This window comes from Argopecten irradians, chromosome 7 (genome assembly GCF_041381155.1).
Source record: "Argopecten irradians isolate NY chromosome 7, Ai_NY, whole genome shotgun sequence".
Taxonomy (NCBI): Eukaryota; Metazoa; Mollusca; class Bivalvia; order Pectinida; family Pectinidae; genus Argopecten; species Argopecten irradians.
The window spans coordinates 7,884,898-7,905,355 of NC_091140.1; the positions used below are offsets into that span (position 1 = coordinate 7,884,898).

General features: G+C 34.8%; 1 protein-coding gene across 2 annotated transcripts; it reads left to right on the forward strand.

Moving 5' to 3' along the window:
* The first annotated feature begins 1,020 nt into the window (after positions 1-1,020).
* On the forward strand, positions 1,021-18,166 carry LOC138327441 (mitochondrial ornithine transporter 1-like). 2 transcript variants are annotated; one of them, XM_069273525.1, is made up of 6 exons: positions 1,021-1,240; positions 4,159-4,276; positions 5,086-5,494; positions 5,850-6,022; positions 10,207-10,368; positions 14,376-18,166. In XM_069273525.1, exons 2-6 carry the CDS (start codon positions 4,174-4,176, stop codon positions 14,501-14,503), a joined length of 975 nt encoding a protein of 324 aa, XP_069129626.1. In that variant the 5' UTR covers positions 1,021-1,240; positions 4,159-4,173; the 3' UTR covers positions 14,504-18,166. The 2 variants fall into 2 exon arrangements, with proteins under 2 accessions (XP_069129626.1, XP_069129627.1); XM_069273526.1 differs by lacking the exon at positions 1,021-1,240 and adding an exon at positions 1,628-1,695.
* The last annotated feature ends 2,292 nt before the right edge of the window (positions 18,167-20,458 follow it).

The window sequence follows — 20,458 nt, forward strand, 5'->3', positions numbered from 1 at the left end:
TAGATGTAAATATAATTAATATATTAGAAGCACCAAGTTCTCATGTGCGCTATACTTGCTAAATTAGTTTTAAAAAGTATTTATTCATATATTGCTTCATATAATTTTTATAGATCCTTACTTACAAATATTCATTCAAAACATAGAATGTTGGGGAAATTGAAAACAAGCTTTTAAAAAACAAAAAACCTATCCATTAATATTGTAAGTAGATTCTAGTCTAGTAAAAACAAAAATGGCGAAGCGGGATGTTTGAATTGCGGTGTTATACTCAGAAAAGTGGCGTATCTGCGCTAATAAAAGAGGTATCGTTATGGAAATGATATCCGAAGAATTTTAGTGATATAGAGATTCATTTAATGCGTTTACTATTGATGAAAACGAATAACAATGTAGCATAAAATAGCCGTCGAATGACTCTACGGCACCAACTGCTAACATTTACGGCCCTTTCGCCCATTTCGATGTAGGCGTATACAAATATAATCTAGACGATCGAAGTCAAATTTGAGCTTGAATTGTCATTTTATACTTGTATTTTCATATCACAATAGTATAAATAACAAAACACAGTAACTAGGATTTTAGAGAGGAAAATCCGAATTTTGTACCAAAAGGGGTCGTGTACCAAATGGGGTATGGTCACGTTACTGTAATTCTCAAAATGTTGATTACTTTTGGTGATGAATAACATATCAAAAGCTGTCCTTGATAGGGCCTAGGCTTACTTGACTATGGAAATCACGAATCACGACACTTAAAACATTGAAATTTCTATGAGTCGTAGACTACCTTTTTTTTTTTTTTTTTTTTGAATTTAAATTTTTCGTATTTTCCCACACCATTCAGTATATTTCACTATTGAAATTGTGTAGATCTAATGTTTGTCTTTATGAACACAAAACAACAACTAATTTGTTGTAGATCTAATCTGAAGAAAATAATTAAATGTTTAGGTCTACCTAATGATTTTAAAAAACGCGCCTTAACATTATTGGAGGTGTGTCTATTTAAGCCAATCAAATGACATTTCCGGAAGGATAACTCTCGTTGAAGGTCATTGAAATATAAATGAAAACAGACCGTGTTTCACACACACCGTGTTACCGATACCAGCTGTTTCATCATCTGTTATTAGGTGGCGTTTACAGACCATAATTTCCGTTTATCTTCATAACATTGAATACATTTGAGACAACAGATGTCACGGTAGGATCAGTGCCAAGGAAACATCGAACAGGTGAGCGCAGGATTCCATCACTCCGGTCTCCTAACACTGATTGTAGCCTATGTCATGGTACATTATATATTGTAATACTGTCTGTACGTTAGGTACATGTACGCACATAAATTTGTAAATAGACTTGTTTATTTCTGCAATGTATTTCTTGTTTTGACCACATGGAATATTGACATTTACAACTCTTATACAAATTTTAGGCTTAGCTTAACGTTAAATTATTATATATTTTCACCATTTGATATTGGAGTCGGTATTGAGAAACTTCTGATGGGCAATACCGACGACATAATGATCAATGTTTCGTCGTGCTTTACCTCTAACATTGTTGGAGTACATTTGATCAATTTTAACATTTTGGATTTGATTACAGTTGATCGATTGCTGTAGATATTCCAAGACCTTCTCATTAATATAATGATTTCATATGAAAACTACCATTGCTAAGTTTACAGGTGCGTGTATCTTATTTGCCAATTATTTACGATAAATTGTGATCTCTAAACCTTTGTACCAGGAGAGGAAAAAATCTAGCAGCAGACTGGAATTCAAAACCTTTACCTCTGAACACGAGCCGGGTTAGAACTAATATACGTACCCGGCCTACTATACCTTTCGGCCGGGTACTAATTGGTCCCTATGTGTCTTAGTGGAGCACTGCCTCCGAAAATCACTCGGCACAATTTTCTATACTTTTTTGTAGGTTTCCAATTATTTTATGCGTATACATGCATTTACATATTATTTTTGTCCAAAACAAACATAACTACCATTCTTAATATCTACCATACCGCTCACACTACATCATATTCACAATTTCTGGACTTGCCGTAAAAATCCCCTTCAGAAAGACCTTCATATATATTGCATAAAAAATAATGCCTCGGTGGGAATTTGATAATGTATGTGGTTCAATTTTGTTGCCTAGTAAGTAAGCGATATCGAACAAGTAAGATAAAATGCAAATAAACATTTTATAATGGTTTACATAACCATTACTTTGCTCCATTAGCAGTAATAATAGGCACCAATTGTAGCTCTATAAAGACGATATCATTTTCAGTCTAAAACACTTTTGAGCTACAATATTGCAGCTATAGCCTGGTGCTCTACCGATTGAGCTACCTGATCACCATTGATTGACCAAGTCCAATCCCACTACCGATTGAGCTACCTGATCACCATTGATTGACCAAGTCCAATCCCACTACCGATTGAGCTACCTGATCACCATTGATTGACCAAGTCCAATCCAACTACCGATTGAGCTACCTGATCACCATTGATTGACCAAGTCCAATCCCACTACCGATTGAGCTACCTGATCACCATTGATTGACCAAGTCCAATCCCACTACACTTGAGTCTAGCTGCTCCCTCCTTTTCAAAGTTTTTGCTCTCAATGAAAGACATGCTACATCCCTATATCAATACTATGGGTATTTTACAGTGTTAAACATGCTACATCCCTATATCAATACTATGGGTATTTTACAGTGTTAAGCGCTAAGTTTCATCCAGAATGTCTCTCTGTAATTGTGTGGTATATATTGATCTGAAACATATCTATGTGTAGCGTGATTGAACTGTGTCCATCATCGATGACCCGGTACATATAGCTCAGCCGTAGAGCATTTGGCTAGCGTTCGGGGGTCCCGAGTTCAAATTCCGGTCTTGCTGCTAAATTTTCTCCTCTTCTGTTACAAAATTGGCGCCCAACTAAAATACTCATGGTGGTGGTATAAGGTCTCGTATGTCTTCAAGGGCAGAGACTTTGAAAAAGGGGAGGAATGTAGTGGGATTGGACTGCTCGAGTCAATCATCTGTGACCAAGTTTATAGCTCAGTGAAAGAGCACTCTGCTAGTGTTCTGAGGTCCTGGATTTGAATCCTGGTCTTGCCGATACATTTTCTCCTCTCCTGTTACACATGCAGCCATATACTCACATGGTATGCTTTACAACAGTTTATGAAATTACATGAAATATAACTTTAAGGATGTGCCAAGTTTAAATTTACAAGGTGGAAGAAAACAGGGGAAATCATTCAGTTGCAGGCAGTTTATGCAGGCAGTTTATGGGGGGAAATCATTCAGTTGCAGGCAGTTTATGGGGGGAAATCATTCAGTTGCAGGCAGTTTATGGGGGGAAATCATTCAGTTGCAGGCAGTTTATGGGACTCAAATGGTTGAATTAATGATTTACAGCGCTTTTTTCACTTCTTTGGGAATAGGGTCCGTGGCTTTGAATTTGGAAAAATGTGCGACAAATTCACGATTTTGGGAAAATTATGAAATATGAAATAAAGCATAACAAATAAGACATTTGATTTCCAGTGTAGTTTATGTACTTTTCTGAAGCCAATTCAGAAATATTTAAAGCCTTAGCAAACTTAGTACATGCAATGTTTTTGGATAGTCTTCAATAAACTTTGATTTTGGGAAATTTAAGGTTTGAATTAGGAAAAATTAAGAGGAATTGCCATGGGGAATGGGGCCGAAATTTGGCCCCAAAATTTCGGCCCCAAATCAGACTGAAAAAAAGCCTGATTTAATGCAGTTTTGGCCTTTTTGCCACCATGCAAAGTAGCAAAATGTATACATGTACAATTTGTACAAACTCTTGCATATGTATGTATTGATAATATATCACTGCATGAATGCTGTATGAGTAAAAAATATATATATTACTATGTTGATTGTGGTACATGTACATATGTATTTGCTGATACTATCAATATACATGTATCTTTATTGCGATTCTGTAATGACATATTCATGTGCACATTTGTGAACCAGAGTTAAAAATTTTAAAAACCTTGTAATTATATTTATCGGTAGTATAATTACCTGGCAAATGTAAGCTCGATAGATATTCTACTGGAAAATGTTTAATGACCAAGTTATTTTTCTTTCAACAGGAAAATTTGTCCATCATGCCTACAGAAGAGAAGAGTGTCTTAAATGGACCAGTAGGGGTTGTGTCTCCTCTGCGACAGACAGTAGATGCCAGTATTGATTTTATAGGCGGTGTCAATGGTAAGGAGTTATTGTACTACATTGAGATACTGCAACACTACATGCAGTTTATGAAGTCATTTCCATTTGGAGAACTGTTATATTGTTACCTAGTTTCCAAATGTTATATAATGCATATTACAATTGATTGGTAAGTCAAGAAGTATTAGTTCGTCTTTGTTATTTAAACAGGCAACTAAAGAAAAAAAAGTGTCTTTTTTGGTGCATTAATTTTGAGTCACATAAATTTCTCTTAATTCCCTAACAATGTTTCTGTATTTTTCCAATTTAATGTGAAGATTTTCCCTCTTGAAGAAAAGCTTTTAAGTTTACATAATAAGAAAAACCAACCTTGTGCTATTTTCTGAATTTCAATTAATAAGGTACAGGCTCCTGAAATTATCCAGTATGAAAATTCCTGCAAACTAATTTCCGGTAAGCAAGTAATATTACCAGCATATTGTATATACCAGTATCCATCCTCCCTATTCCTTGGTGTAGTCGATGCAGATCCCACCTGTGTAGTGTTTCAAAATGATTTAGATTTATACCTCTATTGTTCTGAAAATGCAGTATTTCTCACAATTAAATATATAATACTTCATCAGTCATTATAGCTGATATGCACATGATATATTCTGTATTTGCGTATTACAGAGTGATCTGCCCTTGCAGGTAGGTATTAATAATTTAGTCATGTTGTCATGAATGTAATGTAACATATTTGTTCGCAAGGTAATATTATCATGTCTGTTACCTGCAAGAGAGATAAGTCTGTAATGTTCAAAGATTGAATATCCTTTACAAACAAGTACCATTCATAAATACAGGTGGAATAGCAAACGTCATAGTGGGGCAATCTCTGGATACAGTGAAGGTAAAAATGCAGACATTCCCTGGACTATATCAGAATGCATTTGATTGTTTTATGAAAACATTCCGTCAGGACGGTATACGTGGTCTATATGCTGGAACAATCCCAGCCATGACAGCTAATATAGCGGAGAATTCTGTTCTCTTCATGTTTTACGGACTTTGCCAGAAGGTTGTGATGAACATATCTAAGAAGAACGATGTAAAAGACCTACATCCAGTAGAGAATGCTATATCAGGCAGTGGAGCTGCCTTCTTCTGTTCTTTCTCCCTGTGTCCTACTGAACTTATCAAGTGTCGCCTACAGGCCATGAGAGAAATGGCAACACAAGGAAAACTGGAGGGAGGCATGGAGAAAATGAAAATGTTTGTAAAATTTTGTATGCTGTTTATTTACATCTAGTTGTTACCTGATTCACTTTCTTTTCTTTTTCTTTTTGACAAAATAGAAGTATAGTTTACATTCTTCAAATTCAACACAAACAACAGAAAATCATAACCACTTACCAAATGATGGTAAAGGATATATAAGATTGATAGAAACATCTCAATCTAAGTTTATATTTTTTAATAACTACATTGTTTCAATTTTTGAGTATGAAGTTTGTATCCATTGATAACAAATATGCAGTCAATTTCTTAAAAAAGATTGACTTGTGTTATTTATAGACCTGTATTGGTTTCTGATTTTTGTACAATTTAAACTGTCCTAACTTTCTAGAGGCCCATGGGGACTAACAAAAGAAATCCTGAAGCAGGAAGGTGTCCCAGGAATGTTTAAGGGTCTCACCAGTACCATGGCTCGGGAAATGCCCGGATACTTTTTCTTCTTCGGAGGCTATGAAATATCCCGTCATTATCTAACACCTCCAGGAAAGACCAAAGATGAGATAGGTAATAATAACTACTAGATAGCGTCTAACACTAGTATTAATAATGCGTCTGTACCATTAAGAAGATTGTCATTAGAGAAATAAGGGTCACTTGACATTTCAAAAATCAAATTTACCACAGCAATTGTCTTTGCTTGTGTATAAAAAATTGAATAACCTAGGCAGTGTGTATAATGGCACATCCCTCTCCACAACACATGATTATAGATAATGATATCAGAAATCTTGGAGAATACATGTACAAGCTACAGGATAATGATTAGAAACCCTGCGATTACACTGTCTTCTGACTGCAAGTATCTGGTATATAGGTGGAGTGGTAATTTAACTAATTTGACTTGTGATTGTAGGTGTATGGTATATAAGAGGGGTGGTATTATACCTAATATGACCTGTGATTGTAGGTGTGTGGTATATAGGAGGGGTGGTATTATACCTAATATGACCTGTGATTGTAGGTGTATGGTATATGGGAGGGGTGGTTTTATACCTAATATGACATGTGATTGTAGGTGTATAGTATATAGGAGGGGTGGTATTATACCTAAAATGACATGTGATTGTAGGTGTATGGTATATAGGAGGGGTGGTGTTATACCTAATATGACATGTGATTGTACGTGTATGGTATATAGGAGGGGTGGTATTATACCTAGTATGACTGTGATTGTAGGTGTATGGTATATAGGAGGGGTGGTATTATACCTAGTATGACATGTGGTTGTAGGTGTATGGTATATAGGAGGGGTGGTATTATACCTAGTATGACTGTGATTGTAGATGTATGGTATATAGGAGGGGTGGTATTATACCTAATATGACATGTGGTTGTAGGTGTATGGTATATAGGAGGGGTGGTATTATACCTAGTATGACTGTGATTGTAGATGTATGGTATATAGGAGGGGTGGTATTATACCTAATTTGACATGTGATTGTAGGTGTATGGTATATAGGAGGGGTGGTATTATACCTAGTATGACTTGTGATTGTAGGTGTTTGGTATATAGGAGGGGTGGTATAATACCTAATATGACTTGTGATTGTAGGTGTATGGTATATAGGAGGGGTGGTAATTATACCTAATAAGACCTGTGATTGTAGGTGTATGGTATATAGGAGGGGTGGTATTATACCTAATATGACTTGTGATTCTAGGTGTATGGTATATAGGAGGGGTGGTATTATACCTAATATGACCTGTGATTGTAGGTGTATGGTATATAGGAGGGGTGGTATTATACCTAATATGACCTGTGATTGTAGGTGTATGGTATATAGGAGGGGTGGTATTATACCTAATATGACCTGTGATTGTAGGTGTATGGTATATAGGAGGGGTGGTATTATACCTAATATGACCTGTGATTGTAGGTGTATGGTATATAGGAGGGGTGGTATTATACCTAATATGACCTGTGATTGTAGGTGTATGGTATATAGGAGGGGTGGTATTATACCTAATATGACCTGTGATTGTAGGTGTATGGTATATAGGAGGGGTGGGTATTATACCTAATATGACATGTGATTGTAGGTGTATGGTATAGGAGGAGGTGGTATTATACTAGTATGACTGTGATTGTAGGTGTATGGTATATAGGAGGGGTGGTATTATACCTAATATGACTGTGATTGTAGGTGTATGGTATATAGGAGGGGTGGTATTATACCTAATATGACCTGTGATTGTAGGTGTATGGTATATAGGAGGGGTGGTATTATACCTAATATGACTTGTGATTGTAGGTGTATGGTATATAGTAGGGTGGTATTATACCTATATGACCTGTGATTGTAGGTGTATGGTATATAGGAGGGGTGGTATTTATACCTAGTATGACCTGTGATTGTAGGTGTATGGTATATAGGAGTGGGTGGTATTATACCTAATATGACTTGTGATTGTAGGTGTATGGTATATAGGAGGGGTGGTATTATACCTGATGACCTGTGATTGTAGGTGTATAGGATGGGTGGTATTATACCTAATAGACTTGGAGGGTGGTATTTTACTAATATGACTGTGTATTATACCTGATATGTGATTAGGTGTATGGTATTTAGCTAAGAGGGGTGGTATTTTACTAATATGCTGTGATTGTAGGTGTTTGGTATATAAGAGGGATGGTATTATACTGTATGAGGTATGTGGTATATAGGAGGGGTGTTATTATACCTTGTATTGTAGGTGTATGGTATAAAGGAGGGGTGGTATTATACCTAATAGGACCTGTGATTGTAGATGTCTGGTATATAGGAGGGTGGTGTAATACCTAATATGACCTGTGATTGTAGGTGTATGGTATATAGGAGTGGTGGTATTATACATAATATGACCTGTGATTGTAGGTGTATGGTATATAGGAGTGGTGGTATTATACATAATATGACCTGTGATTGTAGGTGTATGGTTTATAGGAGTGGTGGTATTATACCTAGTATGACTGTGATTGTAGGTGTATGGTATATAGGAGTGGTGGTATTATACCTAGTATGACCTGTGATTGTAGGTGTAAGGTATAGGATGGGTGGTATTATACCTAATATGACTTGTGATTCTAGGTGTATGGTATATAGGAGGGGTGGTATTATACCTGATATGTGATTGTAGGTGTATGGTATTTAGCTTGGAGGGGTGGTATTTTACCTAATATGACCTGTGATTTTAGGTGTTTGGTATATAAGAGGGATGGTATTATACCTTGTATTGTAGGTATGTGGTATATAGGAGGGGTGGTATTATACCTTGTATTGTAGGTGTATGGTATAAAGGAGGGGTGGTATTATACCTAATAGGACCTGTGATTGTAGATGTCTGGTATATAGGAGGGTGGTGTAATACCTAATATGACCTGTGATTGTAGGTGTATGGTATATAGGAGTGGTGGTATTATACATAATATGACCTGTGATTGTAGGTGTATGGTATATAGGAGTGGTGGTATTATACATAATATGACCTGTGATTGTAGGTGTATGGTTTATAGGAGTGGTGGTATTATACCTAGTATGACTGTGATTGTAGGTGTATGGTATATAGGAGTGGTGGTATTATACCTAGTATGACCTGTGATTGTAGGTGTAAGGTATAGGATGGGTGGTATTATACCTAATATGACTTGTGATTCTAGGTGTATGGTATATAGGAGGGGTGGTATTATACCTGATATGTGATTGTAGGTGTATGGTATTTAGCTTGGAGGGGTGGTATTTTACCTAATATGACCTGTGATTTTAGGTGTGTTTGGTATATAAGAGGGATGGTATTATACCTTGTATTGTAGGTATGTGGTATATAGGAGGGGTGGTATTATACCTTGTATTGTAGGTGTATGGTATAAAGGAGGGGTGGTATTATACCTAATAGGACCTGTGATTGTAGATGTCTGGTATATAGGAGGGTGGTGTAATACCTAATATGACCTGTGATTGTAGGTGTATGGTATATAGGAGGGGTGGTATTATACCTAATATGACCTGTGATTGTAGGTGTATGGTATATAGGAGTGGTGGTATTATACGTAGTATGACTGTGATTGTTGGTATATGGTATATATGAGGGGTGGTATTATACCTAATAGGACCTGTGATTGTAGGTGTATGGTATATAGTAGGGGTGGTATTATACCTAATAAGACCTGTGATTGTAGGTGTATGGTATATAGGAGGGTGGTATTATACCTAATATGACCTGTGATTGTAGGTGTATGGTGTATAGGAGGGGTGGTATTATACCTAATATAACCTGTGATTGTAGGTGTATGGTATATATGAGGGTGGTGTAATACCTAATATGACTTGTGATTGTAGGTGTATGGTATATAGGAGGGGTGGTATTATACCTAATATAACCTTTGATTGTAGGTGTATGGTATATAGGAGGGGTGGTATTATACCTAATATGAACTGTGATTGTAGGTGTATGGTATATAGGAGGGGTGGTATTATACCTAATTTGACCTGTGATTGTAGGTGTATGGTATATAGGAGGGTGGTGTAATACCTAATATGACCTGTGATTGTAGGTGTGTGGTATATAGGAGGGGTGGTATTATACCTAATATGACCTGTGATTGTAGGTGTATGGTATATAGGAGGGGTGGTATTATACCTAATATGACCTGTGATTGTAGGTGTATGGTATATAGGAGGGGTGGTATTATACGTTGTATGTGATTCTAGGTGTATGGAGGACGGTGGTATCCGGTGGTATAGGAGGTGTGTGTTTGTGGACTTCTATCTTCCCTACTGATGTAGTCAAGTCACGGATTCAAGTGGAGAGTACAGTTGGCACCAAGGCACCATCGTTTTACAAAACTCTCATGCATATTGGACGGACAGAAGGTAAATATTAAAAACGCTGTTGTTATTGGTTTTCTTTTCAACTTAGCGGATATCGCATTTAATTACAAATGTGTTTGTTAGTGAAACATGTACATATGCATCAATGCCTTGTTTAACAATGTAGTTTTCAAGTTTTTAAAGGTGTTCATGTTTTGTCAAACAGACTGTTTCCATGTCTTTACACTTCAAATGTATCCTGGATTTGTATAACGTACCATGTTCAAATCCTATCGGTATCCATACTTTGTACATATAACTTATTATATCTGTGTTGTTACAGTTATCTGATCCTTGTATAATTGTTTGTTTCTGTGTTTTTACAGATATCTTGGCCTTGTATAATTGTTTGTTTCTGTGTTTTTACAGGTACGGGCCTTGTATAATTGTCTGTTTCTGTGTTTTTACAGATATCTTGGCCATGTATAATTGTCTGTTTCTGTGTTTTTACAGGTATCTGATCCTTATATAATTGTCTGTTTCTGTGTTTTTACAGATATCTTGGCCATGTATAATTGTCTGTTTCTGTGTTTTTACAGGTATCCGGGCCTTGTATAATTGTCTGTTTCTGTGTTTTTACAGGTATCCGATCCTTGTATAATTGTCTGTTTCTGTGTTTTTACAGGTATCTGATCCTTGTATAATTGTTTGTTTCTGTGTTTTTACAGATATCTAGGCCTTGTATAATTGTCTGTTTCTGTGTTTTTTACAGGTATCCGGGCCTTGCATAATTGTCTGTTTCTGTGTTTTTTCAAATATCTTGGCCTTGTATAATTGTATGTTTCTGTGTTTTTACAGATATCTTGGCCATGTATAATAGTATGTTTCTGTGTTTTTACAGGTATCTGATCCTTGCATAATTGTCTGTTTCTGTGTTTTTACTGGTATCCGGACCTTGTATAATTGTATGTTTCTGTGTTGTTACAGGTATCCGCGCCTTGAATAATTGTATGTTTCTGTGTTTTTAGGTCACCTGAGACGAAGTCTCAAGTGACCTATTCTAATCGCCTTTTGTCCGTCGTCGTGCGTCGTCCGTCTTGCGTCGTCCGTGCGTTGTCCTTCGTCTGTCCGTAAACAATTTACATTATCGACTTCTTCTCCAAAACTGCTGAAGCAATTTTGATGATATCTTGCCCAAACCTTTTAAGGCATATTAGGCCAATCAAAATTGTGAATTATATGGTCCCCACCCCCCAGGGGGCTGTGAGAGAGGCCAAAAGGGGTAAAATTGAGTAAAATTTCAAAAATCTTCTTCTCTACTCACAGATGTGGTAGAATCAAATACTCTTCATAGATAGAAAGGTCTTGAGGTCCTTTACAAAAGTTGTGAATTATATGACCCTGGGTTATCTAGTTTCCCCCTGGGGAGGGGGTTAAGTTTACTATAGTTTATAAAGGGAAAACACATTTTTTCGCATTATTTTGTCATTTGTAATAGGAAATGAGTCAATTGTTGTCAGAATTAACAGTATGAGATGGCCATTTAATCCTATTAACAAATTTTCTTTGAATGACCACCAGTGGCCTTAGGGGCAGGGACAAAAGGGGTCAAATAGGCTAATACTTCAAAAATCTTCTTCTGAAATTCTGGAACTGGTAGAATCAAATACTTTTCATAAATAGAAAGGTCATCAGGTCCTTTACAAATATTGTAAATTATATGACCCTGGGGTCTCACGTTTCCCCCTGGGGAGGGGGTCAAGTTTACTATAGTTTATATAGGGAAAACACATTTATGAGCATTTTTTGCTCAATTTTCATTGGAAATGAGTCAAACTTGGTTAGAATTATTAGCCTGAGATAGAATTTTAATATCATATCCACATTGGTCCTGGCCGACCCCCTGGGGGCAGAGGGGCCGGGCTAAAAAAGTGTCAAATAGGCTAAAACTTCAAAAATCTTCTTCTGAAATTCTGGAAATGGTATAATCAAATACACTTTATAGATGAAAAGGTCTTAAAGTTTGTTTATAAAAATTGTAAATTATATGACCCTGGGGTCTCCTGTTTCCCCTTGGGGAGGGGGTCAAGTTTACTATAGTTTATATAGGAAAAACATATTACTGAGCATTTTTTGCTCAATTTTCATAGGAAATGAGTCAAACTTGGTTAGAATTATTAGCCTAAGATAGCATTTTAATATCATATCCACATTGGTCCTGGCCGACCCCCTGGGGGCAGAGGGGCTGGGCTAAAAATGGGTCAAATAGGCTAAAACTTCAAAAATCTTCTAAAATTCTGGATATAGTAGAATCAAATAATTATAGATGGAAAGGTCTGAAGGTGTTTTATAAAAATTGTGAATTATATGACCTTGGGGTCTCACATTACCCCTTGGGGAGGGGTCAAGTTTACTTTAGTTTATATAGGAAAACATATTTGTGAACATTATTTGCCCAATTTTTGTAGGAAATTAGTCAAACTTGATTAGAATTATTAGCCTAAGATATAACATTTTAACATCCATATCCGTCCTCGATGACCCCCTGGGGGACTAGAGGGGCAGGACCAAACAGGGTCAAAATGATTAAAATTTCAAAAAAATACCTCTAAGTTCACAGATTTGTTGAAGCAAATACTCATCATAGTCTAAAAATCATAGTTTATAAATCACTGACCAACTTCAAGGCCCAGCATATAGTGTTTATATGTCTTTAATTTGTTTCATTATTTGTTTCATTATATATTCTAACTCAGGTGACCGTTAAGGCCCATGGGCCTCTTGTTACAGATATCTTGGCCTTGTATAATTGTATGTTTCTGTGTTTTTACAGGTATCTGATCCTTGTATAATTGTCTGTTTCTGTGTTTTTACTGGTATCCGGGCCTTGTATAATTGTATGTTTCTGTGTTTTTACAGATGTCCAATCCTTGTATAATCGTATGTTTCTGTGTATTTACAGGTATCCAGGCCTTGTATAATTGTCTGTTTCTGTGTTTTTACAGGTATCCGGGCCTTGTATAATTGTATGTTTCTGTGTTTTTACACATATCTTGGCCTTGTATAATTGTCTGTTCTGTGTTTTTACAGATATCTTGGCCTTGTATAATTGTATGTTTCTGTGTTTTTACAGGTATCCGGGCCTTGTATAGTTGTCTGTTTCTGTATTTTACAGGTATCCGCGCCTTGTATAATTGTATGTTTCTGTGTTTTTACAGATATCTTGGCCTTGTATAATTGTATGTTTCTGTGTTTTTACGGGTATTCGATCCTTGGATAATTTCTGTGTCTGTGTTTTTACAGATATCTTGGCCGTGTATAATTGTCTGTTTCTGTGTGTTTACAGGTATCTTGGCCTTGTATAATTGCAGTTTCTGTGTTATTACAGGTATCTTGGCCTTGTATAATTGTCTGTTTCTGTGTTTTTACAGATATCTTGGCCATGTATAATTGTCTGTTTCTGTGTTTTACAGGTATCTGATCCTTGTATTATTGTCTGTTTCTGTGTTTTTACAGATATCTTGGCCATGTATAATTGTCTGTTTCTGTGTTTTTACAGGTATCTTGGCCATGTATAATTGTAGGTTTCTGTGTTTTACAGGTATCTGATCCTTGTATTATTGTCTATTTTTGTGTTTTTACAGATATCTTGGCCATGTATAATTGTCTGTTTCCGTGTTTTTACAGGTATCTTGGCCTTGTATAATTGTCTATTTCTGTGTTTTTACATGTATACGGGCCTTGTATAATTTCTGTGTCTGTGTTTTTACAGGTATCCGGGCCTTATATAATTGTCTGTTTCTGTGTTTTTACAGATATCTTGGCCATGTATAATTGTCTGTTTCTGTGTATTACACGTATGCGGGCCTTGTATAATTGTCTGTTCTGTGTTTTTACAGGTATCCGGGCCTTGTATAATTGTATGTCTCTGTGTTTTTACAGGTATCCGGGCCTTGTATTATTGTCTGTTTCTATGTTTTTACAGATATCTTGGCCATGTATAATTGTCTGTTTCTGTGTATTACACGTATCCGGGCCTTGTATAATTGTCTGTTTCTGTGTTTGTACAGGTATCCGGGCCTTGTATAACGGACTAGGACCAACTGTTGTTAGAACATTCCCATCCACGGGCGCCTTGTTTCTCACGTATGAAACAACAAAGAAAGTACTTACAGACCTTGCCGACCAGAATATGTGATATAACTTAATATTGTTATGTTTGATGAAATCAGGTATTTGTTGGAAGCATGCATGACAAAGAATCGTTTGCATATCTGTCTTTAAGAAATACTACTGTCACAGCTGTAGTAGAATGTATGCCTGCTAACAACCATACAAAATAAAATAATACTCAGCATTAGCTTAGTTTCAGCTACCTTTTATTTTTGCCTATGATAAATCTTCAATCAGCATTTTTCTACAAACTTCAAAATGCACTGAGTGATTTCTTCAAAATCATATACATGATGTTGGATACAATAGTGAAGTGCTGAATGTGTTGATAGAAGTACTCATTCAAAGTTTTATATACATAATATATTATGAAAATAACAACAACAAAATGTGTTTTACACATCTTGATGGCTTTAAACAGTAAATGAAACATTACGTTACAAATACAAATGTATTCTATTACCACAATGCCATATAGTACAAACTGTAGATTTTTTGAAATCTAAATATGAACTTCACCTTATAATAAGGTGCTGCTTAACTGATTCTGGAGTTATTTTTCCAGCAGAGTTGTTCATTATTTTTAAGAATTCTGATTAAGATAATAATCGTGCCAAACAGATATTGTAGTTATATGGTGACTTGAGATTATAAATAGGACAGAGATTTGTGATAGAAGCACATTCATTTGTTCAGATTTAAAACTGATGAATTCTTTGTTTTAAATTTTATTGTGATTTTTTTCCCATAATCATTATACATATTGATTTATCTGCTGGATTCAACTTAATTATATGCACCAGCAAACGTGGTCTAATATACTGAATAACACTTTAAATTCACGGAACAGTATTTCGCGGTTTCCTATAGGAACATACTCATGGAGGATAAATTCTGTGGTTTACCATCCCCTACCATATGTGAATTTTTACGATACTACATTGCCGTTTGTTACGTTAATGATTTTCTTAATATTTCGCTGGTGTTTAAAATTCGCGAAAATAATCAAACCGTCAAATCTAATTTCAATACAATAACGACGTGGTCCAGCTTCATTCCACTTCACACTTTTATTGACAGGATAGTGCACATTAATGTACTATAATACACAGCTATGTTTTCAGTTTTGTTATGAGAAGAAGATTTTTACACAAAAATGGCATGCGCCATCCAAAACTTTTCACCTTTCATCCAGACCGATTTTTCCATGACCCCAAACACTCCTTTGCAAAATGATTCTGTTGTTTACCAAAGCTTAAAGCAACCTACTTATTCTTACAACCAACTGACTAGATGAGTTGGCACAAATGATTGACTGTCATAGACAGGTTACTTACACATACAGCAGCAATTCTAATTAGCTGTTAGATTGCCGTTAAGAACATAGAAGGGGATCCCGTACATAAAATATTTACTAATGGCTACGATATAAGCCAGATAACCCAGTTATTTTATACACAACTTGCCACCATTTAACTTTATAGATACTGTAGGCTAGGTTCATATCGCCAGTGTGCCGACAATGTATTGTAATTAATTTGATATCGATATATTAGAATCAGAGGATTAAAAATAGAAAATCTTATGGTGTTCTACACAGAATGAGATGATGAAAAAAAAATTTAAGACACATGTTGTGGTTGCTTCGTACAGTTGTGTTCCCATCTTTATTGTTCAGTGGTGAAGTGTTGATGCTTGCAAATGCTTCAAAATTAAGATTTAATTGAAGTTATAGCAGGAAAATCATGATGGTAATGATATACTATTAATTCAGAATTTCTGATTGTTTATACCTTATTGAATAAACATTCAGTTTTCAATTTTTAATGTAGAGGCTCCAGCTATGCAATGGGATGGGTTGTTTATTATCTCCAATGATACAATGTACATGTAGGTCATAGAAGAAAGCTTACAAAGGTTGATTGTTAAGAGTCAGATAAAATTGTATTTGTATTCATTTGTATTATTGTTGTTATCTGGGAGTCATTGTATTATTGAATTGTCTTGTTTTTTATTTGTATTATTGTTGTTTTCCGGGAGTCATTGTGTTCCGGAATTGTCTTGTTTTTTATTTGTACAGTCGGAACTATACTGTTAATTTAGCAGCTACTAAATTTCGCGGTTTCCGTTAAAACACATTTGCGAAAATAAACATTCGCGGAATTACAATTTGAATTGGTATTCATATCAATATATGCGATGTGAATATTATTAATTCGCGTTTCAAATTTATTTGTATTGCGAAATTTGGTTTACGCTGTTCCATACCTTGGCAGATACTCCATGTATCATGATAATGTTTTTGCCTTACAATCAGCATGCCCATGTCTTATATTAAAATATTCATCATAATATGCCATGTCCATAAGATATTACCTTAGATCTTCCTGTCATTTATTATATAGTGAAGTCTGGAAAACAGGACACTTATGTTAAATAACAGCCATACCGTCCCCATCAAGATAATGTGATTTACATACGTAAAATCATTAAATACGAAAAACTGTAATGAATGACACACTTTGTACATAAAACAGTTACATGAATAGTGAAAGTAAGAACGTGTTTTACCTAGCAAGCTAGTACAAATTATATTAACCATACAAGGTTTTTGTCCACGAACCTACCTGGTTTTGGGTTTGGATAAAGTCGAAGTAATTCTTTCTTGATTAAATAAACCTCAGATCTGTGGTTAGACGTAGAAACTTCCAACTGTTTATTTTTGAAGTGGCAACCTAAAGGTGAATTGCACGTGGTAAAATGTTACAACATCTTCACCACATGTCACTGGCGGCCCTGTTTATTTGGAGACGGTGATGGATAGATAAAGAATACTTTCTTATTGTTTATTTTTATTAAGTTCAAGTAATAGGGCATCATATGTGTGGAGATTTAATTATTCATTAATATATATAGTAATCGTATTACTATTCTAGTTTATTGTTACCGTGGACTACTCCAGTTGAATTGTTTTAATCTATTTCATATACATATCTTGTGATGGATTTGTTATCGAGCATAATGATATTTTATCTTAATAAGGATGCATCTAACAATGTCAGCTGGATCTAAGCGGATAATTCAGTTCTGATGCTAGGTACTTGTTTTTATACTTTTCATTTTGTCGACGATGGCAAGTTATATTCTATCATGTTTTGGTTAGATAGATACTTGAATCTAGGTATACTGTGTGATATTATTCAGAATCTCGTTCAATTGTGAAATTTGATATAAGAGAGTATACAGTATGGGTGTTAACACACGGATCGTATTTTATGTAAATTTACTTTGTAGTATAAACTCTGTTAATATTAATGTGATGAAATGTTTGTTAACAGTTGAGCATTAACTGAGAAGGTATTAAACGACTACCACATCACATCTTATTTGTATTTAGGTTTGGCTAGTCATTTTGAATCAAAATCATGAGAATTTATATAAAAACCTTTCTCAAAATTATAAATACACAATAGTAGATTTACGATTGTGGGTTAACAGAGAAAACTGGTAATTCTGGTGGTATAACATATGGATTAAGAAAATTCCATTGTATGAACACCAGGTATTGGTTTATGGACTTTGTTATGTATTAGTTTATGACGTCAGTGTGACTTTTGTGATAATTCCCTTTGACAATAGATTAAGGAGAAATGATACATATATTTTGTAATAAAAACACTAAAAAAGATTATCTTGTCAATTATCTTTTTCTAATGAAAATATTTTAGCGGTCATCAAGAGTAATTTTCATCACATATCTATGTCAGATACCTTATTTCGAAACTGGCATAATTTAGTCGGGTAATTATGTAGATGTTATTTCTTTTAATTAAATTTACTTAAGATAATCTCTTCAATATTCAAAATCCATTTTGGGAGACTTATCTATGCAATCATTACGGTTATCTCAGCGAATCAGAAGCGACGTTACAAACGCCAACTCTGTTTTTCATTTATGGGTTGATGAAGTAAATTTTAAGCCAATGAAAATACTCGTTACAAACAAAATTGAATTATAAATATATCGAACGATGTTTTTACTGCGTTAATGGTGATATCAATTCAATTGGATACATACATATTCAATGAAGCGCTCTTACGCTACACGTACATTGTAGAATATTTCTGTATTCATATTGAGACCATATTCTACTTGGGCTACACTAAATACGATTCATCTAATTGCGTTTATGCAATCGGTAACGTAATAAAACACTGTTATATTCATGTATCTTTCTAATTTGTGTATATTTTTGTGTTCTTCGTCAAACAAATAGTGTTGGTTGTCAAGTGAGGTAACCACGGTAGTCAGGATGACTAAAGATACAGTTTAAGCTTATTGAATGTTATAACTGCCGTTTGATTAAAACATGTTTTGTCAATTTCAAAATTTGATCATAAATTGTATATCAAGAATATCTGTTTCGAAAAAACGAGATAACCAAAAACTTTAACTAACAGAGTTATGCTGCGGTTTGGAAGAGAAGCAAATATGAGTACATTGTATTGAGTACAATATACTGGATGTGTGAAAATTGGTAAAAACTTGATTTTCTTACATAATAATCTACCCCCACCCATTTTATTTCTAGATTTGTTATTATTTTTCTTTATATGCCTTTCAGCTGTAAATAGAAAGAATATTCCTGAGAATGCAGTCGCAATCATCATCTAGCTTGAAAAGTGAACGATAATGCCCTAAAAATTCCGAAATACTTTGTTATTGTGATTCAATATTTTGATTATTCTACAATATATAGGTTATTAAAATCATATACTACTTTACATTTAATGTAACTAATGAGTATTAAATAAGATTAAAAAATTAGTTTCTTTGTTTTCTCAATTATATGATTGAAAAGGGCCGTGGTGCGAACATGGTGTAATACTGCTAAAAATAGACCTTGTCTCACTAAGACGTTTATTCGACAAATTTACGGTCCATAAGTTTTCTGAAATTTTCACAATATCAACTTCAGGTAATGAGCCAACATTTTAGAAAATATTTTTGGTGCACTCAAACTGGAAATGGGTGAATCACCATTGTTAATTGACAAGGCCAAAATAACAAAATCGAATTTTAGGTTCAGGATAAGAAAATCGAAAACGCTTCAATTCTAACTTTATCATATGATTTAAAGGAATGTAAAATGTCACTTTCATCTTACATTATAGGTTAACCGATTACCTGCCATTGTACGATCACTATTATTTTAACACAAAATATGAATTTGATATAATTTAACTTAACTATAACCTTACAAATATACTTTCCACTTGTGTAAAACACACTACCAAGTTGAGAAGAAGCAAAATTTCCTTCATCGTGACAGTATTTGTCTGCAATTGACATGAATAGTATGCATTGTAAAGATAAGATAATGCGTTATGTACATTCATGTAAGTTTGAAGCTTATCAAAAAACCAGAGGCAGCTTAAAAAGAAACGGGAACAACGCAAATGTTTCCTTTTGCAGCTATTTTCTCTCTTATGTGGTTAAAATCAAATACTGTGTATGCATGGGTCTGGTATATAAACAATGGAGAACTCTTATTATATTGTGACTAGAAATTCATCTTTATAAACCCAGTATCTGCAAAAAGCTTTATGGCTCGTGTCACTCTATATGGGCTTTCTCGAACTCACTATTTACGGTCACAATAGGCTAGCCAAACATATTGCGACATTTTCTACATCGTAACACACACATGTTCTTAAACAAGGTCCAAACGCAAAGTTATCATAGAAAAATGCTTATTAATACGAATAGGAGGCTACTCTATAAATATTCTGAAAGACTTTATATTGCTCCTGAAATATTTGGCGATTATTTTATACAACATTTCCCCCACAAATTCTTGCAACAAAATTATTTTCCATGAGCATAAAACGTTTTCATAGGACGAATCCTAAAGATAGACGATCTTAAATTAATATCTAAATACAGCACATATGTCGAGAGGTTGCGTTAGATGACCTT